The sequence below is a fragment of the Corvus cornix genome, chromosome 4 (assembly GCF_000738735.6).
Source record: "Corvus cornix cornix isolate S_Up_H32 chromosome 4, ASM73873v5, whole genome shotgun sequence".
NCBI classification, from domain to species: domain Eukaryota; kingdom Metazoa; phylum Chordata; class Aves; order Passeriformes; family Corvidae; genus Corvus; species Corvus cornix.
This window is the reverse complement of record NC_046334.1, coordinates 31,330,530-31,348,772: the sequence shown is the minus strand read 5'-3', so window position 1 is coordinate 31,348,772 and position 18,243 is coordinate 31,330,530. Positions and strand designations below refer to the sequence as shown.

At 40.3% G+C, this 18,243-nt stretch overlaps 2 protein-coding genes across 2 annotated transcripts in view; both read right to left on the bottom strand.

The window, feature by feature from the left end:
• CENPE (centromere protein E) overlaps positions 1–8,447 on the bottom strand; it is a 38,197-nt gene extending 29,750 nt beyond the window's left edge. Inside the window, 12 exon segments of the mRNA XM_039551577.1 lie at positions 775–894; positions 1,544–1,670; positions 1,856–1,943; positions 2,758–2,809; positions 4,338–4,409; positions 4,490–4,557; positions 4,769–4,850; positions 5,763–5,882; positions 6,945–7,063; positions 7,142–7,231; positions 8,076–8,167; positions 8,364–8,447. Of these exon segments, the coding sequence (XP_039407511.1) occupies positions 775–894; positions 1,544–1,670; positions 1,856–1,943; positions 2,758–2,809; positions 4,338–4,409; positions 4,490–4,557; positions 4,769–4,850; positions 5,763–5,882; positions 6,945–7,063; positions 7,142–7,231; positions 8,076–8,167; positions 8,364–8,419 (1,086 nt within the window). The 5' untranslated portion in view covers positions 8,420–8,447.
• Positions 8,448–9,261: 814 nt separating this feature from the next.
• On the bottom strand, positions 9,262–16,506 carry LOC104697101 (radial spoke head protein 4 homolog A-like). The gene is made up of 6 exons (XM_010411695.4): positions 15,830–16,506; positions 15,128–15,362; positions 12,735–13,490; positions 11,392–11,536; positions 10,457–10,574; positions 9,262–9,835 (listed from the first exon to the last, which is right to left on the bottom strand). Exons 1-6 carry the CDS (start codon positions 16,045–16,047, stop codon positions 9,613–9,615), a joined length of 1,695 nt encoding a protein of 564 aa, XP_010409997.3. The 5' UTR covers positions 16,048–16,506; the 3' UTR covers positions 9,262–9,612.
• Positions 16,507–18,243: the final 1,737 nt, after the last annotated feature.

Here is an 18,243-nt window from a genome sequence, read left to right as displayed (position 1 = left end):
ATAACTCACTACCTGCAGAATGCTGCAAATTCATTATCATTAAAAAAAAAAAATTCTAAAAGTTTTCTCTAAGGATACTTATAATTTGCAATAAAAAGTGTGCATAGTTTTATTTAATGCACTAGAACAGTATGTTCAGCATTGTTATTTAATTGTGCTTTATGCTTTATCATCTGTGGTCTAACAAGACTTGCAAGATTGTTCCACAGCTCCACAGGTTTTTAGAGAAAGGAAAACATGAGACACTACATTGTTTGGTGAGAAGTTGCTATTGTTCATTTTCTAAATGCAACTTCCACCTATACATGACCTAAGTTTTTCCAGGGATATTCATGCAGTTGCAACTTCCTGCAACTCAGACTGGAGTTAGACATCAGTAAGGGAGGAGATAACATGAAGTTGGGGTCTTTAACAGACATTCAATCACTTCTTACATTATTTAATTATATTAATTGTTTCTTTTGATCAGTTAAAGTGTGCTGTAAGGCATCACAAATTTCTGTTTCTTAACGATGTTAACCTACTGATTAGGTGTAACCAACTGACAGTTCTGTTAGTTGATATCATTCAATCTTAGCTTTCACACAGAGATGTTGATTATCATTAGTTGTTCCAGACTACACATCACCCTTTCCATTTCGATTCTCTCAAAAAAAATTGCAGATATTGCTTTAAAGAGTTCACCTACCCCTCCAAATTTAACTGCTTTTGGTTTAAAACAGGTGGTCTCCAAATAGCTATCAGTACTAAGGATAGATTTATTTTATTACATACTTCCTCCAGCTGCTTTTTCAAATCTAGAATTTCTTTGCGGTATCTCTTCAGGAGGGCATCATCATCAAGTACTTCATTGACTTTTGGTGTATTCTTCATTCCTTTGGCTGTATTGGCAAACTGGAAGAACATTCTTTCATGGGCAATAGTTCGAGAACAAATATACAAAAAGACTTACTCTGTCCCGTATTTCCCAACGGAATTAAAGGGAGAGTTTATTAGATAAAGAGCAGCATATAATAGGACACAAATATTTGAATTAGCTTTTTTTAAAATGTATTCTAAGCTTTGAAAAGGTAAGTTTTCTTTGCTTGATACTAATACCTAAAACATGAAGCATAACATTTAAGTAAGAATATCCCATATTATTTTTTATTTAATAAAAAGCTTGAAAGATCATCAAAAAGGAAGACAATCCTACCTAAAGAATATATACTGATCATTAACAGTTCAATTCCTGTAGTGCCTGACATCTTGTGCTAGCAAAGGCTTCTCTAACTATGTTTGGAAAAGGCAAATGAGATAAAAGCAGTTATCTTCTGCCTGCAAAATGAGAGAAGGAGCTTTGTTCCAACTTTCAAAAAGCTCTAGGTAGACAACCTAGCACAAGATGACTCGGAAAAGATGCTGTGTACAAAAAAAAATTTAAAGTTCTGAGTTTACAGAAGCCCTTCAGAAGATCCAAGTCATTAAAGATTCAGCAGATTACATTTTCCACTCCTCAAACCTGTCTACAATGAGTTACTAGAGAACAGGTGAGAAGCTTTACCTGAAGAGTACTGAGTGTCTCATCAAAAGAAACAGGAGTAATTGTACAAATAATAACTGTTTTAGCATTTCCTCCAAGGGAGTTCTGCAGAATTCGAGTCAGCTTGCTGTCTCTGTAATTTATGAAGCTAATAAAAAAGAGGCAACAAAAAAAAAATTCAGATATTTTGCATAGAAGAAATACAGTAAGTATATTTTCTAGAGGTAGTAGGTTATTTGAAACATTTACCTATTTAAGATTATAAATAAGAGACTTTAATTTCTTAGTTTAGCAGTGCCTTATCTTATAACAGGCATACAAACAGTTGCTTACCCAGAAGGGTCATCACAAAGCTTTTTGATAACTTGACCCAGAATGAACAAGCTCCGATTTATATTGCATCCTTCTTTCAGTCGAACACCTAGGTACCACACATACTATTATTATTATTTCAAATTTGAAACAGTATTTAGATGCATTTTCAACCTGTCAAGCTTTTGTGCTATGCTATGCTCAAAAGGATTGTCCAAGAGTTAAATCTCAAGTGCCGCAATGTGCTGTGACTCATCAGCAGGCAGTACCCAAGCCTTTATGATAGCCAAAATGCATTGAAATAAAATAGTAATCAAAAATAAACATTTAGAACCTTTACATAGTAAGCAGCTGGGCCCATAAGAACTACAATTTTGCTGCCTGTTTAAATTTTGCAAATGCCCACATTTACACATACAACAAATCAGCCTTAGATACAAGTTTTAGGTTAGGCATTCTTTGTAAGAGAGAATATTACTTGTGTCCTTCTCAGATCGCTTTGTTCTGATCAAGGCACTTTTGTGCAGCTTCATGCTGTCACTTAACAGACAAGCTTCTTCTTAACTAAAGAGTGAGCCATCTATTCACTCTTCACCTTTACACACAAGCCCCTAAAAAGCTTCTAATGATTTTGCTATTACAGGTACATGTTCACTGAGTCATCTCCATTCTGTTAGTTCAGGGCAGGACTGTTGCTGGGCCTGCAATTCTAGAAAAGGCATATTACTACTTAATTGTTTGCATTTCACAGCATTTACAGTATTTTCCTGAGTAGCTAATGCCCTACCAAGCAGAAAGGGCCTTATTTATAAACAATAAATAACACAATAGCACATAGATCAAACAATTTCCTTTTTATCATAGTTTCTCATAAGGGTCAATTAACAGAAGTGGTTGTCAGAGAAGCCTCATTTAACACTCACCTTCAGATCCTGTTTGACTAGCTCTTTCACTGCCTGCCAGATCTACCAGGTTCTGTAAATTCATTAAATATTTCACAGATTAGTTCTGAGGCAGTTTACTTTAAATCCTCCTAATTCTAAGTACCTGCTAAGAATTTCATAAACTAAACTTAAAAAAAAAAAAAAAAAGAAAGAGCAAAAAAAAAAGCAAGGGGTCTGTCATTACTGGAAGTAATGCACAGCTGCTACACACAACCAATACTTCCAAGGTACATAAGGACATGGAGTAAGTTTGTAGGAACTCTGTTATACCACCCAAATAGTGTTTCAAACTCTCAGCGCAACAACCTCTGCCCTTGGTCACATAAACACAGTTTCTCAATACAGAAGTGTTAACTACTAATTCCAGCTGTAGGAATCTTTCATGGGAAAGAGCCTAGGTGAGATTATCTAGTGTCCTGGCCTGAGTTGGCTGTATGTCTCTCCTTGCCTGTCATTGTGGAGATAAGGAAAAGAAATTAACTACCAGAGGAAAAGCCTCACTCTGAATCTGGTTCAAAGCCAGCTAGAACATTATGGCATCCCATAATGATTTGCCTGACCAAGTAGCCCTCACTTTAGTTGGTTTTTGCTTCAGAGGAGTAAAATCCTGTACTAACTCCACCAAGCAGCAACAGACCAAGAGGGCCAAAATCCCTCTCCCCTCATCCCTGTTACTCATCGTTACTCTGAAGTCAGTTGGAACTGAGATGGGGCAGAGGGGGTGGTGTAGGAAGAGTGGATACCATAAGTTGTGGTAAGCACAAAAAGCAGGTATTAGTTTCTGGAGATACTGCATGAGCAGCGTTTTGAACCAGAGCTTTCTCACATGAAGCCAGAACAGAAAGCTCTTTCCACAATGCATGTGATTAACCTGATGCTATTTCCAATTCTGAGTAAGAGTGCTCATCAGATTTCAGCAGGCTCAAATAGTTTCACACTGGTTCCATTCCCGCAGTTGTTTGAGATCATTTTCTGAGAATCAAGAAAAGGCTGTAGAGAAGGCTTCTGAAACCGTAACATTTCCCTGGAGATGTCCAGTGCTATTCCCCCCAGATTATGGTATTCCATATACCAGTAATCCATTGGAAGAGATGCTAAGTAGGGTTACTTCTGAAAAAAATGAATCTTTTGGCCATTGCAGATGTAGAACACTGCATATGTTCTTTCAATAACAACTAAATTTGATGATAAGCAAAGTCTTAAGGTTACCCATTTTACAAGTTATTTCACTGGGCTTGTCAGTGGTCAGAAACAATTGTAGGGGAAGATACATCTAACAAAATGCAAGAGCACTCTGACATAGTTTCTTATGCTCCTGGAAGGGCATAACACTCCCCAGTCTGGCATGAATAACTCTCATGTAGAATTTCCTTTGGTGGGAAGATCTGCTCTAGATAATGCCCCAGGAGTCTCCCTCTATACTTAAGAAACATCTGTCAGAATCAACAATGAAGAGCTTTTGTAAGTCATTATGAAGTACCATTACTCTCTCAAACAAGCAGTAACAGTAAATTCTCTACCTAAGCTGTACTCCAAGAAGGTATTAAATAGACATTTACCAAGTGGGAAACCATGACTGCTCCATCACAGTTTGCATTTGCAGGGTCACTTCGTTCTCTACTTTCAATGATCTAGAAATGCAAAAAGTGCAGTAAAGTTTTTGTCACTTTGAAAACAATAAAACCACTCCCAGCAGTGAAACAGTTTTTACCATTCTGAAGATGGTGTGAGAACGGCTGCTGTGTTCATTCATTTTTGTTTCTCCATAATGGCGATTTCCTGTCAAAAACCAGTATTAGAATACTTCTGCTTATAATCTGATAAACTGGAGTTAAACAGACAAAGACCACAATTTTAAAACTTTCTGAAAACCTCTGGTTTATGAATATAAACCTAAAAGGATTCTAAATATACCTGATTTATGGTTCTAAATATACCTAATTAACCAACATTTTTTTAAGCTATCAGCTGACATTGTTTAAATACATACTTTCTCCTTTCCTGATCCATTCCATAACTTGTTCTGGGGCAACCACCACTTCTTCAATCAGGTCTTCTACATATGTATTCCTCTATAGAACAAACAAAGTAATAAATTTTACTGAACTCCAAAACCCACTTCAATACATAAAGTTAACATTACCAGCAATTATTATGGTATTTATTCGACAGCTGACTGTCTTTTTACTCCAAACACAAGGGATGGGTAAGGTTTAGACCTTAATCAAAATTGTGGCCTAGGTGTACAAGAATCAAACAACAGAGATTTAGAAAGTTTCCTAAAAACAGAACTGCTGAGTGAAATATCCTTCTTGATATTTTTTAAGGGAATCCAGGAATATGTTTCTCAGTAAATCTTATAAGGAGAGAGTTATACAACTGGTAGATTTCCCTTTTTCCTATGTTCCAAACCCAGGATCATTTAAGGCAACCAAAGGGAAAAAACATCCCAAAAACCAAACCAACAATTTTTATTATTTGCTACAAAACTTAATATAAACAAACGGAGGATAGTGTTAATATAGATTTCTCCTTCTATAGTGATCATCTTACTGAATAGTTCTAGTCTCATGGTTATTCTCTGATCACAGTAGAAGAAAAGTGTATCTACTTGGTAGATGATATGAAGATGATGTTAAAGTAACTGTATATGTCAGAAACTTGTAACACATGGAGCTTAACATCATGTTTGTACAAGTGTCATTAGCTAAACAACTCTCGAGTCCTTACTGTCAAAGTTAAATAAACTATACCATCCTGGAAAACTTGAAGATTAAGTCTACTTTTATAAAAATGAACTAGCAATAGCAAGCCCAAAGTCACAGTCTTATTCTACTACAAGTGTCCTTCTGTTAATGCTGAAGATACAATTACACAGTTTGTCCCAGAAAAGTTTTCCACTAGATCCTTCTGAAGGTGGTTTTTTTTTCAACTTCTTTTACTCCAACCTGATACAATACTTACACCACATAGCATCCACTTACATTAACATCCTCACGAATTCCCAGAGGCTTCTTTTTCCTACTATCGCAAAGCAAATCGGTAATTGTTTCATTGTAGATTTCCATGTAAGAAACCCTTAGCAGGAATTCTCTATCCGGAATCTAGTGTTGAAAGGAAAAAAAAAAAACAACCAAACAAAAACGGACGAACTCATGGACATCTTTTAATGCAAGTATTCTTAAACTGGAGATAAAGGTTTGGATACTGTTCCACAGATTTCTTTCCCCTCATCCTCTCTGTACATTAGCATCTACCGATACAGAATAGTTTTTCTTCTATCCCACCTCTTTCCAGCTGCATTAATGGTATACCACTTCTAATAGGTTATAAAATTAAGATAACTGCCCTACAGAAGCATGACAATAGTTCTCCTACTTAAATGCTGTTTCCATAACCCATTTCCTCTTGCTTAGGCTCTTTCCTCTCTTATATACCTTGTCTTCTCTCTTTGCTTGCTTGGATTTACTTTGCTGCTGCTTATTCCCCTGCCTCCTTGGTACAGAATGTTGGGGTGAGGAAAGGCTGCACAATGGACTCAAGGAAAGTTTTCTTGCCTTTAGTTACTTCTATAAAACCTATATGGGTACTCTGCACCTCCTTAAAGGAGCAGTGATTATTTCACTTCACTGGTAACAATTACCCGAAACCCTCAAGGCAGAAGCAAGCACTCTGCAAATCATGTTTTGGAAATCACTGCTTTAACATACACTTTCTCCTTACTTTTAGTAATATTGAGCAATTAGCAATTCTTTTGTTAGCCTGAAATAAGTAAATATACTGTCATATTCTTCCCACTAAAAAAAAAGTCTTTAGTTGTTAATTTTTTAGACTTTTAAAATAGCAGAATAAACAAAAAGGTTCACATTATCTTATCTACCACACTAACAAGTGAGTACCTATTTATATTTGTAATCAATGTTTAACATATTTGGAAGGTTAAGAACCCTCCTCACTTTTGTTCTGATTTGATTTCAACTAATAGAGTCCCATTAACTTTTTATTTTAAACCCTCATCTTTGCCAGGCTGGCAAAGAAACTGCAACATATAGTCCAATATAAATGAATTTCCTTCATAAGCCCCTTGATACTAAAACTAACTTTTATGTAACCATCACAAATACTACTAGTCCTTTCAGTCATTTCAATTTAATAGAAGTGCTCACCTCACAAATAATTTTGAACACATGTTGAATTGCCTTAGGGATAATGCCCATGGAATCTTCATTTCCCATCATTGTGTAAGTCTTCCCTGAAGCAGTCTGTCCGTAAGCAAAAATTGTGCCTAGAAAGATGGTTAAATTTCACCAACTATCTCTGAAATACATTACGAAAAGGATTTAAACACAGTTTTAAAACTTACCATTATAGCCTTGCACTGCTGACTGTATAATTGGAACAGCTACACCATCATACAACTGCTGAGTGTTGTCGCTTGAGTGAAAAACACGATCTTAAAACCAAAAAAAAAAAAAAAAAGAAAGCATGTGAATCCACTCTATTGCAAGTCCAAACCAAGCTGTCATTCAGTATTGCTGACTTCAAATCCAATAAATGGGCATCATTGTTTGTAGGGTAGTTCAAAGATAAATATCATTGTAATGCTACTAATGCAAGCTTTTAAAATTTTGTTTTAAAATAAGCATTAAACACAAAATCAAGAAAGACACAATGCACAGTGATGATAGCAAGTAAAAAGAATGATGAACATAGTTAAACAGTCATCCCATTTAATCCTAAAAAGTTATGGCTAATTTATCTACAAGGATTGTAGATCTGACAGGTTAGTTGTTAAACTCCGAGCCTAGTGCATGCTTTTACTGAATCTGTATTTTGAGAGAAATCGTGGTAGTAGATACATTCATATTAACAAGTAGAGTTGATCAGTAGGAAAGGACTCAAAGGGAGCCAGTGAGTTACAAGGATCTAACATTCATGCTAGTCACTTTTGGGTTCCCCCTAAATGCTCTGGACTAGCCCTTGTTTAGTCTATTTGTAACTGGATTTCACATTAAAAAAATGTGTTCCAAAGGTCACATATTCCAAAGCCACTACAGGATGAATCTGAACAGAGAAAGCAACGTCCAGCAGGAAGCTGACTTCAAAAGCATATCCCAGCACTACCTAAGCCAGAAATCCCGTATGCCCCAATGGCACTCCTTCCGAATTACGAAACTGGGAAGGTTGGGGGACATTGCAAGAAGCTCAGGGCATTCACCACAGTCGACACGTTCAAGAGTACAGTAGCAAAGGTCCGCATAAGTATCAAAATAAAGCAATTGCTTTCACATTCTTACCGTAACTAAATATTTTGGTACCATTCACGTCGGAAACAGTATTATTCTCACTTCTCCAGTGCAGGGACACTTTATCTCCTGAGGCATTTTCTCTAAAAGAAGAGACACTCTGTTATCTTTATTGAGCGAGGACTCCGCTCCCAAAACGCGGGCCCCTTACCGCGACCCCCTCTCCCCCGGCCACTCGCTCCGCATCCCTCCGTCCGCCTCCCTGCTCCAGGTGCGGGGGCACGGCGGCACCCAGGGGTGCGGAGGGAACCTCCCTCTCCCGCCGGCACGGCGGCTCACCTGGCGATAAGCGGCCGCACACGCACACACACCGTGACGGCGCCCTCGTCCGCCATGCCTCCCTGGGACAGGAGGACAGGAGCGGAGCGGAGCGGAGCGGAGCGGAGCGGAGCGGAGCGGGGAGCGGGGAGCGGGGAGCACTGGGAGCGCAGAACACTCGCCCCAACCGCCGCTGGTTTAAACTGCGCGCGGAGCCGCTCCCTATTGGCCCGCGAGGGACGCACGCCGTGCGTGGAGCGTACCACTCGGCAGGAGCTGGCGGGGAGGTGGGTAAGGAAAGGATGGTCAGGAACGGATGGCTGAGCAGCCCCTGAGCTCTGCTGAGACACCTTTCCCCCCCACGGCTGCCGGCAGCGCCCAGATGGCACCGGCCAGGGAACCGCTAAACCATGTCCTCACATCCGCATCTGCGGGTCTTTTAAACATCCCCAGGGATGGTGACTCCAGCACTTCCCTGGGCAGCCGTTCCAAGGCTGACAACCCTTTCCATTAAAATTTTTTTCCTAATATCCAATGTGAATCTCCCCTGCTGCAACTTGAGGCTGTTTCCTCTTGTGGGGAGACCCAATTCCCACCTGGCTACACCCTCTTGTCAGGGAGTTGTAGACAGCGATAAGGACCCCCTAAGCCACCTTTTCTCCAGGCTAAACACCCCCAGCTCCCTCAGCCGCTCCGTCTTGAGCTCCAGACCCTTCCCCAGCTCCATTGTCCTTCTCTGGATGCGTTCCAGCATCTCCATGTCTCTTGCAGTGAGGGGCCCAAAACAGCACAGGATTGAAGGTGCAGCCCCCTAGTGCCAATGACGAGCAGCATCACTGCCGTGCTCTCACCCAGTACCTCAGTAAGCTCCCGACTGAATTTGAATAGTACGCTTTCACACATACAAGGGACACTGTCCTGTGAGTTTAAAAACCATTTATTTAAGTAAAATGTATGAATGTATTGAAGTGAGGGCTAGAAAAACAGTGTGAACATCTGGTGCATGGTAGTTCTTAGTTCAAAGCAGTATCATTTTAGGAAGCAGACAGTGTTTGCATACTCAAACAAACAGAAAAAGGCTTCATGCCACTGCAGGTAGGTTTCAGGGGTGGGGAAGGAGAGGAAGATAGCTGCAAAGAAAAGGCTTCAGAAATCTAAAAACAAAGGCATGCTGCAAGTGCATTTCTTTTGAGGTCAGCAAATAAATGACTATGTTATGAAAATGCCGTTCATGTTCAAACTTTTAAAGCAATCTGTTTTCTTCCATATTTTAATCATCCTCCACTTCCTCTTCTTCCTCTTCCTCTTCCTCTCCGGCTAAGGCTTCTTCCTGCGCAATCCTGAAAGCAATTTCCTCTTCCACAGTGGGGTCTACTGTCTCAGTGATTCCTGGCCCGCTGGGGTACTCTGCTTGCGCTGGCGGGGGCAGTGCGGGAGTGTGGCTTTCTGGACTGTATTTATGACCCCAGCCAAAGTAGATGTTGTCAAATTTCCTGAGGACAAGAAGTGAAAGATCACACATTCATCCCCTGACAAAATATTAGCAGAGGCACTGTTGGGCATCCTTGCTCTGCTGCACGAAAAGTCACTGTGATGCAGATACCCTACAGCAGAAGAATTTTAAAGACAGCACCGCTTTTTAACTGCTCTCATGGTTATTAACACATCTTCTATTTAAAATGATGAAGTGTCACTGCACTGCACTGCAATACAACTCCAACTCCAACTCCACAAGGGTAACAATGTGCCAGCCAGTGCCCTTCTAAAAGCACGTGGAGGAAATGACCATGTGTAGCGGAAACCGAACATCAGAACCACAGAAGGTAGCTGGTTTTGTAAAAAGTCCCACAGACATGAGAATATGTATTTTAAATCAAGGACCGTGCTCACACACTAACTGGGCATTTACACCCAGTAACTTCATGCCAGCCTTTCCAATGATTGTTTGTTTTCAGTCTTAAATACATATTTACTGTTGCTGTGCACATTCAAGTGGCCTTCTCCATCAGTCTCTGGAATAGCTAGAATTCAGTCAATGAATTAATAATAAAGCAAGTCTGCCTGCATTAGTGAGGCACCTGCGTGTAGCACATACAGTCAGAGTGGACTCTCACCTGCCAGATGCAAAAGCATAAGCTCCAGGCCATCGGTTAGACTGCAGGATTGCAACAGAATATTGTGGGATCAGGTTTGTAGAAGCCTGAGCTGTCCAAGCAGGGATGTTTTTCATTCCTGGAGATAGTCAAACACACACTATTTATGAATAAATGGACTTAACGAGCCTCTACAAAATATTTAAGACTGAGCTACAAGAGTCGCACAGAATTCAAGCAAGGTTTATATTAAGTTGTGTGACAGAAGAGCCAGAAGTCAGAAACAGTAAGTGTAGGCACTGTTTTCAAACAGGTGGTTTGCATGTGTGGGTAGGTAGCACAGGAATGCTGATAGACTCCCCATATACAGAAAAAATTCAGTAGGAGCCCTGGTTCTTTTTTCAAGGACTTTTTATTATTTATGGATAACTTGTATAGCTATATTTCACCTTGATTAAAGAATGGAGAGCAGGAAAATAATCTAATATTGATGTAATCTAATATTCAGGCTCCCTTATTCCCATGATTTGCTGCAGTGATATGCTAAAATATCTAAATTCTTATAAAAATAATGTGTAACGGTGCATGTGTTACATATTAATTATTCTATTTATTTACACCTACACACTTCTCTTTTTTCCTAAAAAGACGAGACAAAATAGTATTTCATGTAGTGAGCTGTTCTGAACTTGGAATAACCTGAGAAGTCTGAGTTATTTTTTCCTTTTAATGTCAACAAGATGGTTACCCAGTAAACCTGATTATTTCAGTTTTAATGTCAATACTGTTAACCATTTTGCTTTTGAATGATTTTGTAAAATAATGTGTTTACCCTACAGAGGCAAACTATATTGCTCCAGGAAGTGTCAAGAGTTCTACAACTTCAAATATTTACTGCTAAATGGCAACATTCCTAGTGGCTCTCTATCAAAAACTTCATATTCCATGAAGAATACCTTCATCTTCAGAGATTAGAGTAAGAAGGGGTAGTCCTCTTTCTTCCTCTTGCTCTTCTCCCTCCTCTTTTTCTTCCTCCTCTTCATCTTCTTCTTCTTCATTTTCCTCTGATTTTTGAGAAGGATTAATCCAAACACAGCGACCCTATAATTGATGTGGAAAAGTAATAAATACATGCAACAATCATTGAAAGAATGCAAGTTAAAACTAGTTAAAACAATTGGCTCAGACACACACACAGTTAAGGGACGGGGAGAAGAAAAATACATATTCCATAACTAGTATATTGTTAACAGAATATTGTATCCTCTTGGCAGAACGTTCCCCTCATTCCTTCCTCATCCCTGCTTACTATTTGAGAATAACCTTATACCTCTGTCATCAGCTTTTTGTCATTTTGTATTCTTCAGTTCCTGGCCAGTTTGGTTTATATCCTTGCTAGATTACCAGTTACTGCAAACTATGGACTTTACCCTTCCTTTTAAAATCTGCTTTGTTATTTAACCAGTCAGAGGAACATAAAAGAATGTTCTTAAGATTCTAATGCATATAAATTTTATTTTTTACAACTATTGTTTTGCTGGTAGTAAGTTTAATTTCCTACCATTTGCTGTTATTTTACATTAGCATTCTTGAATTGGTAGACTGGCCATCAAACCATCCAGCAATGAAAATCAAATTAGTAATACCTCTTTCTAGCACTAGTCTGATAGAACATGTTTTAAAGTTTTTTCATTTGCATATTTCATATCAGAAAGTGTAAAACAGAAAATTACCCAGAAGAAAACACCAAGTAAGTTCCATTTAGCATACAACCATAAGCTATCTGCTTTTCAGCATCCTACCCAAGAAAAGAGAATTTTAAACATTTTTGTCAAGTCAGGATCTCAAAGCAGAAAACCTAATACAGAAGACTGCAAGAAATGATTGTTATCTATCAGGGCCTAACTCCATACTGTTATTTAAAGATAGGTTTCAATCTCAAGAACACATCACTGGAAAAAGTACTAAACCTAGAAGGTTCCTAAATACATGCATACATATTTATACATATATATACCTACATTTATATATATATACACACACACATAAAAATACATGGTATTTGTAAATATGTGCAAGGTAGTTACATATTATATACCATATAAAATGTATGTTTTATGTGTAAGATACTTGGGTATTATATATGATGTATTTTCTGTATAAAAATCTTCCAATGCAATACCATTTCTGGTGAGCAGTTTGCATGTGCAGGTGAGGAGTGTCACTCACATTCTGTAACCCTACGAGCACTGCAGCGGGAGTGCTCTCCAAGGCCCATGTGAGCTATGCTGGCACACACCTGCTTTAGAATGCCCTTTACATGGTGTGCCCATGTGGCGAGGGACTCCACCATTTCAATCACAGGGGGAGGCTCAAACTCGGGGTTTTCTTCATATTCATCTCCTTCTTCTTCTTCTTCTTCATCCTCATTTGCAAACTGGTAAAATCCAGTGGGAGAGACATGGGTTCCTGCTGAGATTCGAGCTATCTGTGCACGCAGGTAATTGGCCTCATTTCCGGGAAAAGGAGGAAAGCTCACAACAGGAGCATCCAGCCGACCAGTGAAGAACTTCTTGATTTTCCTGGCACAGACAATCTGGGCTGGTGTCACTGGAGGCAACTTCACCCAGGGTTTGCCTGGCTCATTACAGACAAAGTAGATATATTTATTAGTCCCAGTCCCATTTTCTTCTTTTGGGATCTCAGGTGGGGGTTTATAGGTGGACTTCGGTGGTTTAGCTTCCTTTTCTTTCTCCTCACCTTCTTCTTCAGCCTCACCCATCTCTTTCTCTCCTTCCGCAACAGTTTCCTCTTCTTCCTCTCCTGTTTCCTCCTCCTCTCCCCCTTCCCCTTCATGTAACTGTACTTCAGCTATAATATAGTTCATTTCCAGGCCCAAAATTTTGCCCCAGAAGCGACAGGTCTGGATTGGCTGAACATTAATTAGGTTTTTAAGGGAAAGGAATATGTAATAGGATTCGTCTTTGTCCAGGCCAATTCCAGCCTGCTCAAAATAAAAGGCTGTTTCCATCACATTTGGTAGAGAGGGCTGTCCCTAGGAAAGAAGATTCAGAGTTAGAGCTAAAGAATAGTATAATTATCTATTTCAAAAATTAAACATGTTATCTACTGAACATTATACTTCACTTTCCTGTAGTGCCACTCATCATCTCAGTGCTTTGCAGACATTCATTCACTACTTTTCTTACTGTCGTTTAGAAAAATTAAGTGTCTTTTAGTGGGAAAGAAAAGAACACAGATGAACTGCAGCTCTTAGAACACAGGATTTCAAAATTCAAACTCCTAATTATTGCAAAATAAGGAAAGTCAGCATTCTTACACAAGATCTACAAATGATTCAGTGCTAGAGCATGTCAGCTAAGAGGCCTTGACGCCTGCAGTGACACTGTATTGCCTTGTTGTAGATAATACAGGTTTTATATACTTAGGCACTAGACCAGCAACATTTCTCTAGGGTGGATGCTGTTCATTTGAAAACCTTGGCATACAGCTCCCCGCAGTCTTTTTTATACTGCCCCCTGCTCTTCCTGAAGTCCATTGTAAGTCCCCATCTGGCTTCAGTGGAAGCAGAACTAGGCCAATAATTAAGTATTTCCATTTGTTTTATCACCCGTCTCTCATTTAATGGGGGGTAGGTGATCATATAACACAGACAGAGTTATTACAAGTTGGACTTGACAGGATAGGGAATTTGGAAGAATTAGCACTAGTTTAATATGGAATTTCTTTGGATCTGACAGGTTTCTTGTATCAAAGCAAGATTGACAGGAGTATGAAAAATTAGTAATTCCTTTCTGAAATACCCTACATTTATTTTCCATTTTCACCATCCTATACAGTTACTGTAAGATGCATAATAGGCTGTGGAAAAGATGAAGGATTATCTCTTCTGTTGTTGGTATTTGTACTCTGCAATTGTAACATTTGAATATATACTGGTAACTTCATATGAAAATCAACATCTTGTTGATTGATTTCCCTTGGTTATTATAATTCTCATTTAAATTATAATTCTCATTATAAGAATTCTAATTTTTCCTTGGGTACAAATGCTTCTGCATATAAGCAACTGAATAATGAAAACCCATGCTTTAAGAAGTGGCTTTTCAATTGTATTAGTTCTTCATTAAAACCATATTTTGTTTCAGTTGGAGAAGGACAGACTGGAACCACAGCTGGAGCAGAAAGGATCACGAAATTCTGCATTCTCTATTTTACAGTAGCAGCTGTGCACAATATTGTCTACCTGGTATCAAGAACTATGGTCACTTTAGGTAAAGAAATGTCCCTTTTATATAAAGAAAAGAAACTTGGATGCAATATTCCGTGCTGAACTGTCATATGGGAGATGTTATAAACCTTACTTTCTGTTCATCACCTCTAGAACATCCCTGATAATAAAGGCTCAGGATATTAGATTTACTACAGGAAAAAAATCTCAACTAAGTAACCAGATGGGGTTTTTTCTTCAGAACTAGACATGGGACCAGCTCAGCTGTGAAGAGGGTACACGGTGCTGTGACTGCAATTATTTATATAATTATATAACAACATAGAGGGCAGCACTACAGAAGAGACCACAACTTCCTCCCTTTCTCCTTTCCCTTCCCACCATCCATCCACCCCTTCCCTGGTATATCCGGTATCTGTTTCACTCCGATAATAACTCACTAGCTCTTCATCTAGTTCTTCACGCTCTTCGTCACCGACTTCCTTGACGAACAAAGCTTTACACTTTTCTGCAGCTTCAAATGTTGGAAGAATCAGATGTTCATCTCGAAGAGTGTCCATTTTTTTCCGAAACTGAGCCCACTTCACATCCTTGCTGATATCCTCAATTATGTCTACTGTATTTGCGGGCTGTTCATCCAGGATCTTTGTTAGTACGTTAGCAAAATGATCATATCTGTCATATAAATGTAAATATTGTTGGCTTACTATACAAAAGTCTTAGAATATTATGCTTTTAGTAACAAAAGTAAAGGCTATTCATCTGTATCTTTGGAGAAATCATAGGAATAGTTAGAAGAAAGGAGATCATGGAGCATTAAGAGAAATTAGAGCTAAAACTAGTCTGATTATACTTAGGAGCATTCCCATCTTCCATTTCTAGTATATACCCCATCTATCTATGAGCTGAAACTGAATTTAAACTTACTCTTAATCAAATCAATTTCTTTTTGAACTCTCTATAAAATTCCATTAGGAATTTTGGTTCTGAAAGATGTTGGACGCACGCAAGTATCACTAGTGATGAAATATTGCATGTATAACATTATCCCATTCTATTTATACTTCCCTTTGTCCTTTTACTAATTTTCCCTCCACTCATATTTCCTACCCTTTTTGACTGTGATCCTTTTTCAGACTTACAAGTTCAGGCCAGATCTTGTGCTAGTCTTTAGTAAATAGGCTTTTGCATTCTTGACTGCCAGCATCCGGGCTTGGGGATCGGGTATCTGATCCTCATATGGGCTGTATCCGGGCTGATCAAGACCGTAACTTGGTTCGTGTGGCTGATAAGGGCCATGCCCATCTTCATAGGCATCTTTTGGTTCCTGTGAAGGCTCTGATCCCGGTGACTGGTCCATGCTGTGCCTTGCCCCCGGTGCTTTGGGAGCCTTGTCCCGGCGCGTCTCTGGCTGATTTTTAGTTGCGGCACCCGCAGCCGGTCAGCGGCTTGCGCTGCTCGCCGTGGGCGGCCGAGGTGTTGAACTGGGCTCTGTGCCTGACACGGTGCTTGTCCGGCTGCACGGGTCGGTCTGGCCGACAGTTCCCCTTTGGTCCTGTGCTTGGTGGGGGCCCGGGTGCGGCTGAGAGATGCTTCTGCTCAGTCCTCGTGGGTGCTCAGACCCTCGCCTTCTCTGCCGGTATTCCCAGGAGCCAGTCCCGGTTCCGACGGCTGGGGCTGATGAGGGTCTCCGAAGGCGGCTGCCCGGGGCCCCGCTGGGGAGCGCGGGCCCTGTGTCCGGCCCACAGGCGGGCTCGCTCCTGCCCTTCCCGCGGGCCGGCCTGGGGCGGGGGCTCGCTCGGTGCCCGGGGTGCGGCCCGGCCCGGCCCGGCCCGGGTCAGCGCGAGGCCCCTCAGCAGCAACGGCGGCGGCGGGCGGGGCGTCGCCGGGGGAACGCGGCCGCGGACAGGGAGGCACGGCAGCCCCAGTGACCCGCCCCAGCTGCCACTCCCCTTGCCAGGGGGGCTCTTGAGCCCTTCTTTACTATTTCCAGCGGTACCCACGGGGTGGCGGTGAAAGGAAAGTGTTTGGGGCTGGGCTGGGCTGGACGGCGTCCTGAACAGCCTGGTCCCGTGAAGGGCGTCCCTGCTCATGGCACCAGGTGAGAAGTAGATGATGTCTACTGTCCCTTCCAACCCAAACCAGTCCTGTTCTGTGAAACCGTGAAATGCTGTTAATGCTTTTCCTTGAACGTTTGTGGTGTGAGAGTCTTTCAGACATCTGCTGAGAGCAGAAGAGTGGGTCTTCAAAAGTTTAATCATGTTTTATAAGGTCCTTAATTTGCCTTCATTGCTTTCATTTGATCTTAGTGGGGCTGTTCATAAAGTACAAAATTTTTTCTTTTAAGAGAAGAAAAATACGGTACAATATGAAATTCGCTTAAAAATATTCTATTCACAGAACAGAAAGGGGAAAAAAACCCCAAGCAGATGTAAGTTAAGTTGAAATGAAGGTGCTTGAGTAGAAAGCAGTTTTATCATGCAATTCTGTCAGTGTTAATAAGAGAATTACAGAATCTGCTGAGCTGGAAGTGACCCATGAGGATCATCAAGTCCAACTCTTGGCCCTGCACAGGACACCCCAAGAGTCACACCCTGTGCCTGAGAGCATTGTCCAAATGCTTTGTGAACTCAGACAGGCTGGTGCTGTGACCACTGTCCTGGAGAGCCTGTTCCAGTGCCCATCCACCCCTCTGGGTGAAAAACCTTTTCTTGATATCTGACCTAAACCTCCCCTGACTCAGCTTCATGCTTTTTCCTCAATTCCTGTCACAGGTCGAGAAAGTGATGAATTAAGGAGACAGGTGGCCATAATGTGAGTAACTTTCCTTTGCAACAGTACTCAAACACTAAATTGTTTAAAGATGTGGTGTTATTTCCCGTTATCCTACCCTGATTCCATTGGTAAAGGATTCAGTCTATTTCTCCAAGTCGAGTCTGTTTTGCCTGTGACAGTAATAGGTGAATGATCTTCCTGTTGTGTTTTTCCTCCCCCCCTCCAGTTTAAAAGAGGGAGTGATAGAAAATCAACTTTGGGAGGCACCTGGCATCCAGCCAGGGTGAAACCAGTACAGTGCTGTAAAAATCTCAGCAAAATACCTTATTAAAGTTGTAAGCTTTTTAAAATAAAATAGTGCAATACCTGAACTGTAAAACATACTTCTCTGTCATTGATGGATCAGCTAATGTAAGTTTTAAAAAGTTTATTTTGGATATTTATTAGAAGCAGCCAGAAAAAAATTATCAAATAGGTATGGCAAACTTCTGTCAAGTTCCAAGAGAGTAAATTCTAGAAGTATTATTGAGGAATCTGACCCATTCTGAAGGAGCAGCAAAATGCATGTCTCCACATCCTTAACAGGTGGAGCATTTATATAAAGAATAAAAAAGTTTCTGCATTGTGTTCCTATAATTCCAACAAGTAAGACGTTATCATAAAAAATGTTAGTTCTGCTGGGTGTCTACTTGTAGAAGTTTTTTATTGATCTTTGCAAGGATCGTGCCCAGGTTCGTTTTGCAGAACTAACACATTGACTGCAGAGGGCGATACAGTACTT